The sequence below is a fragment of the Chlamydotis macqueenii genome, chromosome 4 (genome assembly GCF_036417535.1).
Source record: "Chlamydotis macqueenii isolate bChlMac1 chromosome 4, bChlMac1.mat, whole genome shotgun sequence".
Taxonomy (NCBI): Eukaryota; Metazoa; Chordata; class Aves; order Otidiformes; family Otididae; genus Chlamydotis; species Chlamydotis macqueenii.
The window spans coordinates 26,092,042-26,104,185 of NC_141559.1; the positions used below are offsets into that span (position 1 = coordinate 26,092,042).

Here is a 12,144-nt window from a genome sequence, read left to right on the forward strand (position 1 = left end):
GGACTATAACAGAAGCGGGCTCTTTATGCCCACTCCCTCTGACTTGTTTGGCCACATGATCCCCCTGACATTCAGAGTGGTCAGCAAAGTGACCTCCTCTTGGCTTTCCACTCTGCTTGAACTTTAAGCCAGAGAAAGCCAAGTTAAGTTTGCTCTGTGCAGTGTGTCAGCCGACAGTCAGTCAGCATGATTCAGGTCTCTTCTGTGGTTATGCCATTGTGCTGGTTAGTCTAAACTTGGTTGGGTTTAGGGTTTTTTTTAAAGCTGAGGTAAAGTGAAAAGGCAAAATGCATGCTCTTTTTTGATCCTGCTAAGCAAAAGCTTTTCAGGCAGGCAGATAGTCTTGCCCTTTGCAATATGCCTGAGTCACGCTGATTTTAGGTGTGGATTGCAGTATTTGGGTTCTGTAGCCTACACAACAAATGTAGCTGTAAAGTATCATTAGTTACAGTCACTGCCATAAGTATTATACCTATTGGGGAAAAAAAAAAAGGCAAGTGCTTTAACCTTGAGTTTTATAATTGATATTTCAACTTTGTTGCTCAGGTCCATGATTGTTGTGAGTATTTTTCCCTTTGATGTTAACACAGTGCCAGTAAGCAAAACACACATAATTTTATCTGAATTGATGCAGAGCGCTCAATTGGGATTGGCATAGAACTAAGGTTCAAATGACAGTTAAAAAGCAGGGATGTTTGGTTTCTTGGATACCTTACACTGTAAGGATGATTGTCTTGCCTACACTGAACTACCTTTGTTGGAGTTACTCTGCATTTTCCATAGTACAGGATGAGCTGAAATAGAAGAGGATGAATGTTCTGAGTATGTGGGTTTTCTCTCTTTGCCTTTTACCTCTACACCCCTCCTTTCCTTCCCCTTAAGCTCTGTAACTGTGTGGAAACTGTTGGTAATACCTGTCATTCTGTCCCCATGCAATTTATAACCTGCTGTATGGGAACAGTATTCTTCCACTGAAGGGGGAGTGTGCTGTCGACTCCCTGTATGTGCATGCAGGGAGCCTCACAAAATGTTGTGTACCAAGTGAATGCTCTCCACTGGAGACACAGCAATGTGCTCTAGCTGTAAGTAAACGCAATGATTTAGGAAACCTGAATCAGCCAGACTTCAAAGTAAACTTCTGAAGGTTAAGACTCATGCCCTTTGCAAGCCTAATCCAAAGAATGTTTTGCCCACAAGCATAATATCTTACCAGGCCCACAGCAGAGCTGTTGTAGTCTTTACTGGATGGAGATAATAAGTTTGGGAATGCCTTTCAATGAGTGCCGCAAAGAGCTCTTGGAGACAGGAAAACACTAGCTTTCTCACTCATACGGATGGTGCAAGGAAGAGGGGGAAGGAGGGTGGGAGGTCTGGGAAGGAGACAAGCGTTCTGTTATCTGAGAAGAATCAGAAATGAGTAGGTGGCAAGACCAAAGAAAGAATCTCGAGATCAGCACAAAGGAGATCAGCCAGGGCTGTAATTACAGTGATGTAAGTGAGAAGGATGAAATAGTGGGAGGGTTGTGTGGTGGGATGTTCAGAGCAAAGTAACGGAAGAGACAGGCAAACAGAAATTATTTAAGATACTGTTAAAGTTTCGGGGGGTTTTTGTGTCCGTGAACACTTCAGCACATAACTGATTTTTAAGGTGGACCTCTAACCTGCTTTTTGGCTTGGACATCATTTGAGTGATGAAGTCAAAGTAGCAGTGTTAAGTTGCTCCTCTTCCGGGGGTTGTACACAGCAGCAGGGCTTCTTATGGCTTCAGTGCGTAGGATTTAGCTGAGTTCTGCTATCTCCTCCAGCCTGCTGACCAGCCAATTTGTAAAACATCTTAATGTCAGAATGCCTAAGGAATACTGTGACCTGGTGCTCCAGTATTTGCTAAATTAGTCTGGGATACTGCAAAGTGTGTGGCCATTCCTGAAGAGCTGTAGAACTGCTCCCAAGCAGGATTTTGTTTGCAGTTGACATGGCCCAACACAAAGCTTGAAATAACTTTTATTTACTCTCCCCTTTTGAAATCAACCAAGAGTGGTGTAAAACCTGATAATGATAAAAATGAGTTTGGGAGAGGCCAGGAGGGAAAGGGAAATGAGGAAAGTAAAGATTATGGACAATGTCAAGATTGTCTGTTGAGCACCTTTCAGAAAGGTGGGTGTTTTCTTGTTACTTTAAGCACAGTCTCCCTTGTAAATGGGAACAATTCTGTGTCAGAAGTGGAGATTCCTGATTTCCTATCTGATATGACTTCTGGAAGGGACTAAAGCTGATTTTTAGCATGTCATGAGTATTTGTAAATCACCAAGGAAATAGCTACTAACAAAAAGTCCTCCTGATTGTTCTGCAATGTGAAAATAGTTAACGTCTTCTGACTTGCTACATACGGTAATTGTAAAAGGCACAACATTTGACATACAGAAGGATGTAGTTGGGAAGTCCTCACAAGCTACATCATTTAACATTGTGTTTTGGCATATCTTCAAGGGATAAAAAAAGTGATAGAGAAGCTTAATAGACGTTTGGAAACCTGTGAGAAGTATATTTGTGGCTTGCAAAAATCCATTACAATTAGCATTTAGATTAGCAAAGCTTTCAAAAATGAGAAAACTTGACTAATACTGATTTACAATCAGAAGCACTTAAAAGGATCAGATTAAGACTGTTTAAGTTTAAACAGTGAATTATCTATAATGTTTCAAACTTCCTACGTGGAAATCAGAGCCAAATTTTGGTGCAGAAGTGACTTTTTTATAGTCCTGTAAACAAACAATTTCTCACTGTATTATTACTTTTAGAAATAAAGTGGAGTGATGACGTGAAAGCAGACTACAAAGTGGACCTATCTACAGGCAGAATGCTGTGGAAAAGAACTGTCTGATGACTGTGGTCATGGTTGACCATGGGTTTCTGGCCAGCATCCTAGAAAGCAGATGCAAAGAGGATGTGGTACCTTGCTTTCTGAGGCCTGTGTTTCCTAACCTGGCTTGTCTGGTGCCCCTGAAATTGCTGCTGGAGTAGTTGAAAGTGAATCAAACTCTCTACCCCTTTCCATACCCCTTGACTGCTCGGAAGCTTTAAACAGAGCCTGAAGGACTGGCACGGAAATTAGTGTGAGAACTGGTGTGGTGATGGTGATGCACAGACATGTCCTGATTTGCTTTAAAAATGTGTGACTCGTGTTTCCCCGTTCCCTGTTTTGCCAATGAACAGTGTGGCCGTCAGCACAGGCCAGAGGGGCAGAACGAACACAAGAGAATTTCCTGGATTTAAACATTTCTGTTATTGAATACGTGGGTTAACTTTTCAGCCTTTTTCAGATAGGCATAAAAATTTCCAAAGACAAGCGGTATAGCCGTTGCACAGATCTCCTCCCGCAACTTAATTCTGACCTGACATTGATCTTGCCGGGGTGAAAAATAGAAAACCTCCTCTCTTTCAGGCTCTCTGACATCAAGAAAAACGTCAAAAGCACAAACCTGAAGAAAAGGCGCCTCCTGTGTAGGGGGCAGGTGGAGAGGGGTACTGACACCTGCTGGGAGCGATGCGGCAGAGCAGAGCAAATTCCCGGTTTTCCTTTCCCAGCCTGGCGGAGGAGCCTTGTGAAGTGCAGGAGGGAAGGAAGGAAGGAAGGAAAGGGTATAAAAGCTATTTTGGGTGTGATCGGAGACTATGGGAGGGATAAGGGTAAGTCAGGGTAGGAGCCAAGCATAGGTTTTCTAAATAAAAAAAAAGAGCAGAACACCTTCAACTAGACAATCGGCATAGATACGAGGGTTAGAGAAAGAAATTTTTTAACGTATTTACAAAACAGTTTTTTGCAGTCAAAGGGTGTAGCATGGTCAGCTATGAAGCTGACCTTCAGCCTTTTGTCTTTTAAACTGACAGTGTCAGCAAAAGCAGATAATTCAGCAGGTGAATGTCTAGAGCCTGTTTATTTTGTCAGAGATGCTTGAGTTGCAGATCCTGCTGTGAAGTTAGAGATGCCTAACTGAGTTTGAACTCAGCCACGTTTACAGGTAATTAAAAAAAACGCCACAATTTAACTTCTGAGCTGTTAGCAGTAGGCGGCTTGGGCTAGGATGAAGGAACAGTGGGATGACTATTGTTCTAACTCTTCCTGTGGGATAGGGTGGGGACAGGGAGTTGATGGCCGGTGCACAATTCTTCTCTGGTTGAAAACGGTGTATTTTAGTGGATTTAGTAAACTCGCCACCAGATTGAGAATTCAAAGGTCATGAGAAAAACTCTGTAGAAACAAACTGTTTCATAAAGAAAATGTAAGATTTTGAAATGTGGTTTCATTCCCAGTTGGAAGAAACATCAGCATTTTAGTGTTCATCTCAGGTCTGTATTGCATTTTAATTTTTCAGTGTATTTACATGAAAAATTTCAAAATGAGAAATTGATCCTGTATTCCTGAACAGCCAGAAAGCAAATTGTTATGATATTGTCAAAGTCTTTCCCATTTGTTTCTGGAGCGTAAGTTTGGGTGAAATCTGTCCTCTAATTTTAACAGAATTGTATTCAAATGTGATTCTGTGAAAGCTTAGCAAACTCTAGCACTGAGTTTTGTCTCTGTCTGCCTCTGACTTTTAGAGATTATGACTTGATTGAAGCAGTCTTTTGATAGACATGAATGCAAAACCAGCCGTCCTGCAGACAAAACCAACCAAACCAACATAACCAAACCAAAAAGCCTAAATTTGATGTTGCAAAAGTCACTGCTAATAAGAGCCAACCTTCTCATACCAATCAGTTCCTTAATATTCTACTTTAAGACCTTTTTATGCAAATTATCTTTTAAATCTCTGATCCTTTACTCTTTTGTTAAGGCTGTACTATATAAACAGTTTTGAAAGTGTGCAGATTGGAAAGCCGTACAAGGAAGGAAGCTCACAGCAGGGCCAGCTGAAGTACCGCTGGCTTGCCGTGAGACTGGCCGTCAGTTAGACAGCGTGGGTTTCAGTCCGACCTTTCAGGACACCATCTCTCTGCTGTTGATTCCACTGACAGGAGCAAATGTCAGATGCATTTGTGCAGTGAAGGCGTCATTGGCACCGGGGTGTAGTGTGTGAGCAGGGTTAGCTGCAGCTTAGGGCAATGGTACCAACGACCACCTCTGTGAATGAGTGTTCTTGCCACAGGCGTCGGTAGGGCAGGATCAGGGGGTAAGACAACTAAGGAGGCTTCGCTGAGCAGAGAGACATAATTTCTGAAGTTGCTTCCTTCTTGCAAAAGTAAGATGCATGTTTCCTCACTGATGTTAAGGGCTCAGTTTTCAGACCCCTTCTGTCCTTCGTCTCAGGGGATACCTGAAATTGCACAAGCTGTTGCCAAAATAACTACATATGGTTAGATTTATGGTGTATGCATTTGCCTTGACACTAGGTGAGACTATATTTTGATGAATAGTTGGGTTTCTTCCCATATTTGTGACTTTTGAGATACACAACAGGAGGCTTGTGTATTTTTGACCAGTAGAGATTTTCCGCTGAGATGACTTAATTGCATCGAAGTGAGGTTGATTTGTCTGAATTCTGTAGTGGTTTCCGTGTGCTGCTGTCTCACACTGGTAGTGTTGCTCTGTAGATGTCTGCGTGTAGAAGAGCTGATGAAGCTCAAGAAGATATTCAAGTTACATCTGACTTACCTTTGGTTGCATGAAAGCAACTATTTAAATTATTCCATATATTAGAAGATTTAAATGTTAAGATTGTCTTTCAAAGTACAGTGTAAATTCTAACCTGTGTTTAATTGTGGCAGAAAAGATGATCTACAAAGGAAACTTCACCTATGTTATTTATTTATTTAGAAATAATTTTCACATACTACTTTACCTGTACCTCGTGCCTTTTCTGTTACAGCAGGTAAAAACTGAGGTAGCAATTTCAGTACCCCTAGAACTGATGCATCTTTCTTCACAGCTCTCAGTCTATAAAATAAATAACTTTAAAAAGTCTTCTGAATATTTATTATATGCCATAGAAATACAAAAAGGGGGCAAGCTTATTTCTTCCTCCCTTGCAGATCACTTTTAGTATATTGGTCCTCTTGAAAAAGCTGCTAGAGATAGCTGTCTAGAGGTAATCTGTTCTTTATTATAAACATGGAACCTCTTTCCCCTCCCACTCCCAACAGAAAAAACATGTCCTGGGTCTTCCAGTGGGATCATTTCAAAGATTGCAGCTCAGTGATAGAGTTTCTAGTTTCATGCTGCCTACACTGGGGGCCTTTGATAAGAGCCACACCTGTTTTGGCATCACTGACTTCAGCTGCACAAAGCAAGAGCCCTAAAATACCTGGGCGTTTCCTGTGCTGACACTAACCTGCTCTGGAAGAGGTTTCGGAGTCACAGAGACAGAGGTGCGTTCCTGGTGTTCACTTAATGCATCTACCTTAGGCCAAACAAAGAGGACAGAAGTTAGGACTTCAGACTTCACCTGTAATCAATGGAGAGGCATTTTTAGGGCTAGTTACTTCAGGGCATGTAAAACACTAGTGGGGAATTTGTTACTGAAGTCTCCATTCAGAGTTTGCAGCAACGGGCTGAGGCTAACAGTAGCAAGAGGGAAAAACAAAAACAAACAAACAAACAAAACCTTACTACTGACACAGCTTCAACATGGCAGTATCTGTTACAGTTTTAGGGTACAACTTTATGTAATTTCTTTGGCAACAAAGGCAGCTTAAGAGGTTTCCTCTGCTGCCTGCTGGTATCCAGCTCTTGCAGAGGGGGCTTTTTCCTCTCTCCCGTAGGTGTCTCCATCCATGTGCTGTAACAGCTTGTGGGACCCTGAAGCAAATCGGATTACTAAAATGACTGGGGTTTTGTTGGGAGGTGGGGTTTTTTTTGTTTATTTTTTTTGTTGTTGTTGTTTAGAAACAACAAAGGTTGTGGAGTGTTTGTTTTTGTTTGCCCAGAACATTTCAAGGATCGGGTTTAGGCTAACCCCACAAACCATGGCACAGCTGGGCAGGAAGAGGAGTAGACTGCAGCACTGGCATTTATCTGCTTGCGCCTGAAACTCTCTCCAGCTCTGCTGCTAAAAAAAATACAAAGGGGCTTCACAAACAGCATGAACCTTTCTGGTAAATAAGGACCTGGTTTTGCATACCCAAGTTTCTGGAGTATTGGGTAGACCTTGGCAGTAAGTGGAACATGTTCGTTTTGGACTTCAAAAGAAAAATGACAGTTTCAGCTGCCGGGTCCCTGAGTTTGCTATGTTGTTTGAAGTACTGGATTAAAAGCCAGGGTTGGAGACTGACTTTTTTTTTTTTTTTAAATACATATAACTACCATTATATGTAGTGTTGTCTCTTCTCACAACTGTATGAGAACAACCTATGGCAGGGAAAGGTGTAGAAAAAAAAAAGCACCTAGTTTAAAATTTTTACTTTCTCTTGCTTTCTGTGAAGAGTTAGCTGCCTCTTTCACTCTGTGCTTATTCCTCTACTGACCCAGACACTCCTGACTTCCTTCCATAACCTCTTCCGATTAGCATGACCTGGATGAAGCTGCATAATAGTCTCCCTTGTTCTAGAAGAATGAAGATGAGTTAAAGCCCAGAGGAGGAGCACAAGGCCCTTGAGGATCCACCCTTCAATCCATCTCATTCCCAAGCATGGGGAGGATGGCTGCTCCCCCTCTGATGCTCCTGCCCTCAGCCACTGAGCCCAGGCTTGTTAGGAGGCTTTAGTTTTACTGTAAATTACCCGGAATACAGTTTTATAACTTCAGTAGTAAGGCTTTTATTTTTTACACTGAATTATTATTGAACTTTATTTCTGCTTCTTTCTCAAGGAGGTTCCCTCCCCCCACCTTCCTCCTGCAGTCAGATGTACACTGCAAATGGCACAGACAGTGCCTCCTATTGTGGCTCAGGCTCAAGACTTCACATATGTAAAATGTGACTTGCAGCACTTTCTTTGAAGCCTAACCACAGCCAGGGAGCTGTAATTGCAGTCTTTGATTGCGCCGACTTCACTTGTGGATTGGGCTTTGCTAGGGCATGCCTTGCTTGGCGAGACTTCAGCTACAGCCCCCCAGTGAAGCCTTAGATGTGGGAAGTCTTCAGTCTCCTTAGCACATGCCTGTGGTTTCTTGAAAAGAATCCTGATTTGACCTGTTTTATATCTGTAAGGCAACACCATCATCATTCGTATTTTTTAGGTATTATTTGGTTTATCAGCAGTAGAAGCAATTTCCAGCATGTAGCCTTAATGTGCAGCTGGGGAAAGGCTGGGTTCTAGGCGATGTTTTCAGGATAGCTACTGTGTAATTTGCTGTACTGCAGTATTCGCTTAGAAATACAAATATTTTGGGGCTTCACTGTGCCTGTCCCCTTGCAGAATCACAGTAGTCTCCCTGCAGTCTGTCTCCTGGGCGCCGAGAGGGGCCGTGGAAAGGAGGCAGGCGCTGCGAAAGCTGCGTTTGGATGGAGGAAGAGGCGATGGCTGAGGTTTGAAAAAGCTGAGGGCCAGAGCAAGGCCGCAGTCGTTATTTTAACCTCCTGACTTCAAAGACAGCTTGCTGCTAAGGGAAGGGGGGAGGAGGCAGGGAACCATCTCAACAGAAGAGCATTTCATTTCCTTCAGTGAAGTAGACATTCCTGGCTGCTAATGGGGAGTAGCTCTGAATCACAGCGCTTGTATCAGACTGCTGTGAACTACTGGCCTGGCGCCTCAAGGCCATTCCTCAACAGGAAGCTGAATGTTTTCATGTAAGACTGAGAGGAAAACCTTCCCAGAAAGAGCAACCTGGACCAAACCTTTGAAAATCCGGGATGAAAAGGCACAAAATAAATATAAAGCTGCAGGGTGCTCTCCCCAGTGTTCCTCTGCTGTTTGCTTGGCCCCTCTTTCGTGCTCCTTGGAAAGGTAGAGCCCTTCGCAGCTCTTTGATCCGCATGTGTTATGGAGCACTGCGCTACTTTATTAAAAAAAAAAAAAAAAAAAAAAAAAAGAGGGAGAGACAGGAAGCTCAGAAGGCTTTTTTTAGTTGGGACTTGGGCTGGTTTTATGAGGAAATAGGAACTGAATTAGTCAATACAGACCACCTCTGTTGAAACCACTGGTTTGCCAGTGGACTTTCAGCTGTGCTGTTTAAGAGGCCGCAGTGGCTTTAACTGTCCTTTTGTGGCTACCAGCAGCAGGTGAAAATTATTCATTATGTAACAGGGATGGTGGGATTTGGGGAGGGGAGCGTGTCCTTCAAATTAAAGCTATACAGGACAGTTCGATATAAATTTGTGCTTGTTCCTTCTACCTTACTTAGTCTGCAGTTGAACTACAGTGTCCTCAACTTTCCTTTCCACTAAAACAATGGTCATGTGGGTGGCCTCTTATGAGGAGTCACCTTGTTTAGTAAGATTTTGGGGACTCTGTGCGCTGGCTAAAATCAAAGGGTCCAAAATCAGTTTCGAAAGCATTCTACCTTGGAGTACGTTAGCCTGTGCAGCTTCTTATTCCAGAGCCGTACTCGACCAGTATGGGCAAAATGCTTTGCATTGTAAAGGCTAACATGGAAGCTGCAGCAGATGGGAGGTGGGTGCTAAGTTATAAATGGCTCTGGTCTAAATACTGCTGCTGTAATATTTGCTGATTAAATCTGCTTGTGGCTCTTCCAGGCTCAAGCAGTCTATCATCTGTTATGATTAATCTTAACAGAAGTTTGACTTGTGGTTTAAAGCATTTCTTTATAAACTTGTTCTGTCTTGTCTTGTGTGATTCGAGGTGCTGGCAGTGTGATTAAGCATTTTGTGTTTCTTCTGGTGAAAATTCACTCCCCTTCTCCAAACTGCATTCTTGTGCTAATTTTGGTCATTCTCAAACACTTTGCTCATTGAACTCACTCACTACTTGTCTGGCAGCTGAGCAGTACCTGGAGGCCTAGAGGTTTGATTTTTTTGAGTTACCAATAATCCTGAGGCCATTACTGGACAGCATGTGTGTCTGTGGAAAAAACGCCTGACTCATTAGACAGTCTTTGGGTGGAGTCCCTGTTGTAACCCAGTTGTCTGGGTCAGAAGGGCAGGGGTGATGGTTGAGTTAGCAATTGCGTAAGTCAGATGATGTAACCTAATGATGAAGAACTTTTCCTCTCTGGATGAGCAATACCTAAGGCTTGCACTGTTGTCCTTTTGACATGATATAAGAACATAAATCCTTCTCCTTCCAAGATCCTAGTGAATTTTACTGCTAGGTAAGAGGCCTGTGGCTTTTATGCAACTGGAAGACGTACCCTACTTCACTGAAGAGCAGAACGAATCCTCCTCAGTCGTGTGGATGCATGGTAGAGTCAGTGTTCACACAAACCTCACCCACCACATTCCTCTACACAGCTGCTTACAGAAGACAGCATTTCATCATTTCTGCAGGGAGCAGAGCTTCAGGCTCTGAAGTAGAGGTTTAATTGACCTCAATCACTGTAGCACCAAAGCCTGAGGATGTTTAGTTTTATAACAGGTATCTGGGTCAAATGTTTTAGATAAATGAAATCCACTACAAAAGGGAATTGCTTCTGTAGTATGTATAATGTCTAAATAGCTTTAAAAACCCCTCACCTTTCTAGTTGGTGTGGACATCTATTTAAAATCCGAAGTACTCTCCATATTCTTGCAAACTTCAAGCAAGAGCAAATAGCAATACTCTGCACTTAACTTTGACATCGCAAAGAACGCATTCCACTAATCCAGTTGTGTCATAGAGTTACAGTGACCCATAACCGGCTTTTGAAGGATTTAAAAAAAAAAAAGTGTCAAATTGTCTTTATCATGCTCTCTCTCTCTCCCCCCTCTCTGTAGGTGGGAAAAGAAATGCTTTCTCAACTTGCAAAGCAAAGGCGGCGACACCAGGACCCCTTCTGGAGATGGAAGCTTGTTAAACCCTAGGTGTGTCCTTCATCCATGCAGACCACCCCCAAGGAGTCTGTCTAGGATGTCATTCACCCTGATGTCACTGCTAGAGACACTGAACCATAAAGACAATCACTGCCAAAATCCTTCACTATCATGAGGTCCAGCCCCGATATAAATAGAGCAAATGAGCTCCTGGGTCAGCAGAGCAGCTTTTGTCTTCACTCCACCTCTGCCTTGCACTCTTAAGCCCCTGTCTCATCTGTGTCCATATCAAACCAGCAAACAAAGTAGCGTGGCTTTCTCTGCCTGCTTCAGCCAACAGGATAACGCAGACCACAGCTGCCCCATACAGCACATCGAGGAACGGAATTTGCCTGGACCAGGATGACACACTCAACCTTCTTTTTATTTAATGGTGCGACAGGATCAATTTTGGTTTTAGCTTTTTTAAGAAACTTGAATGCTTTTATATTTTAACTTTTAGTTTCTAATTTCTTTGGTGTATATTTTACTAGGTATGAGCTTTTAAACAAGTGTCAGAATTCTGAAATACTTTTTTAAATAAAAGGGGTTTTTCTTTTTTTTTTTTCTGCCAGAGGAAAAACCTGTATGGAAAAAAGGTGGCTTTTTTTTGTTAAACTATTTGTAACAAATAGTGGCCTCTCATTCTATATAATACAGTGTCCTATAGAACTAAATAAATGTAACAACAGTCAGCTGGTCAGTAGACACGTCAGTCTTGAATCATCTAATCTGTAAACATAAGCAATACATCCAGCAAATCTGACTGCAGTGAGTTCTCCTTCTCACCCATTCCCCTTCTCCTTGTAAAAAGCCCAGCACTTGAATTATTACTTCAATTGTTCTGTATTTGTATCTGTTTTTGTTAGCCTGTTAGTGGGATTTTATGCCAGTTGTTGAAATGAGCATTGATGTACCCATTTTTTAAAATAGTAAGGCACAGCCTTTGCCAAAAATACTGTCAACCGATTTTTTTTTTTTTGTCATTCCAGTTTGAGTTAATGTGCTGAGCATTTGTTTTTTAATAAAAGCTTTGTAATAAAACTAAAGTCAATTGTCTGGCTTAAAAAAGATGAGAAAGAAAGGCTCACACTTGATGGAGTAAAATCCCTCAAAGGTAGAAGCAAGCCTGGGAAGGCACAGTCACTTCTAAGGCTTTTGGCTCAGTCTTCCCTTGTAGAAAACACAACGTGTCTGTTTGGTCACCTGAAGTAAAGTCATTTTGGAAGATTACTTTCTTTTCCTTCCTAAAGAGAGCAGAAGT

At 42.2% G+C, this 12,144-nt stretch overlaps 1 protein-coding gene across 5 annotated transcripts in view; it reads left to right on the top strand.

The window, feature by feature from the left end:
- Positions 1–11,929, top strand: part of LEF1 (lymphoid enhancer binding factor 1) — a 70,653-nt gene extending 58,724 nt beyond the window's left edge. For all 5 annotated transcript variants that reach the window (XM_086746258.1, XM_086746259.1, XM_086746260.1 and 2 more), the window contains one exon: positions 10,806–11,929. In XM_086746258.1, coding sequence (XP_086602384.1) covers positions 10,806–10,885 — 80 coding nt within the window. In that variant the 3' untranslated portion in view covers positions 10,886–11,929. The remainder of the gene's footprint in view (positions 1–10,805) is intronic.
- The last annotated feature ends 215 nt before the right edge of the window (positions 11,930–12,144 follow it).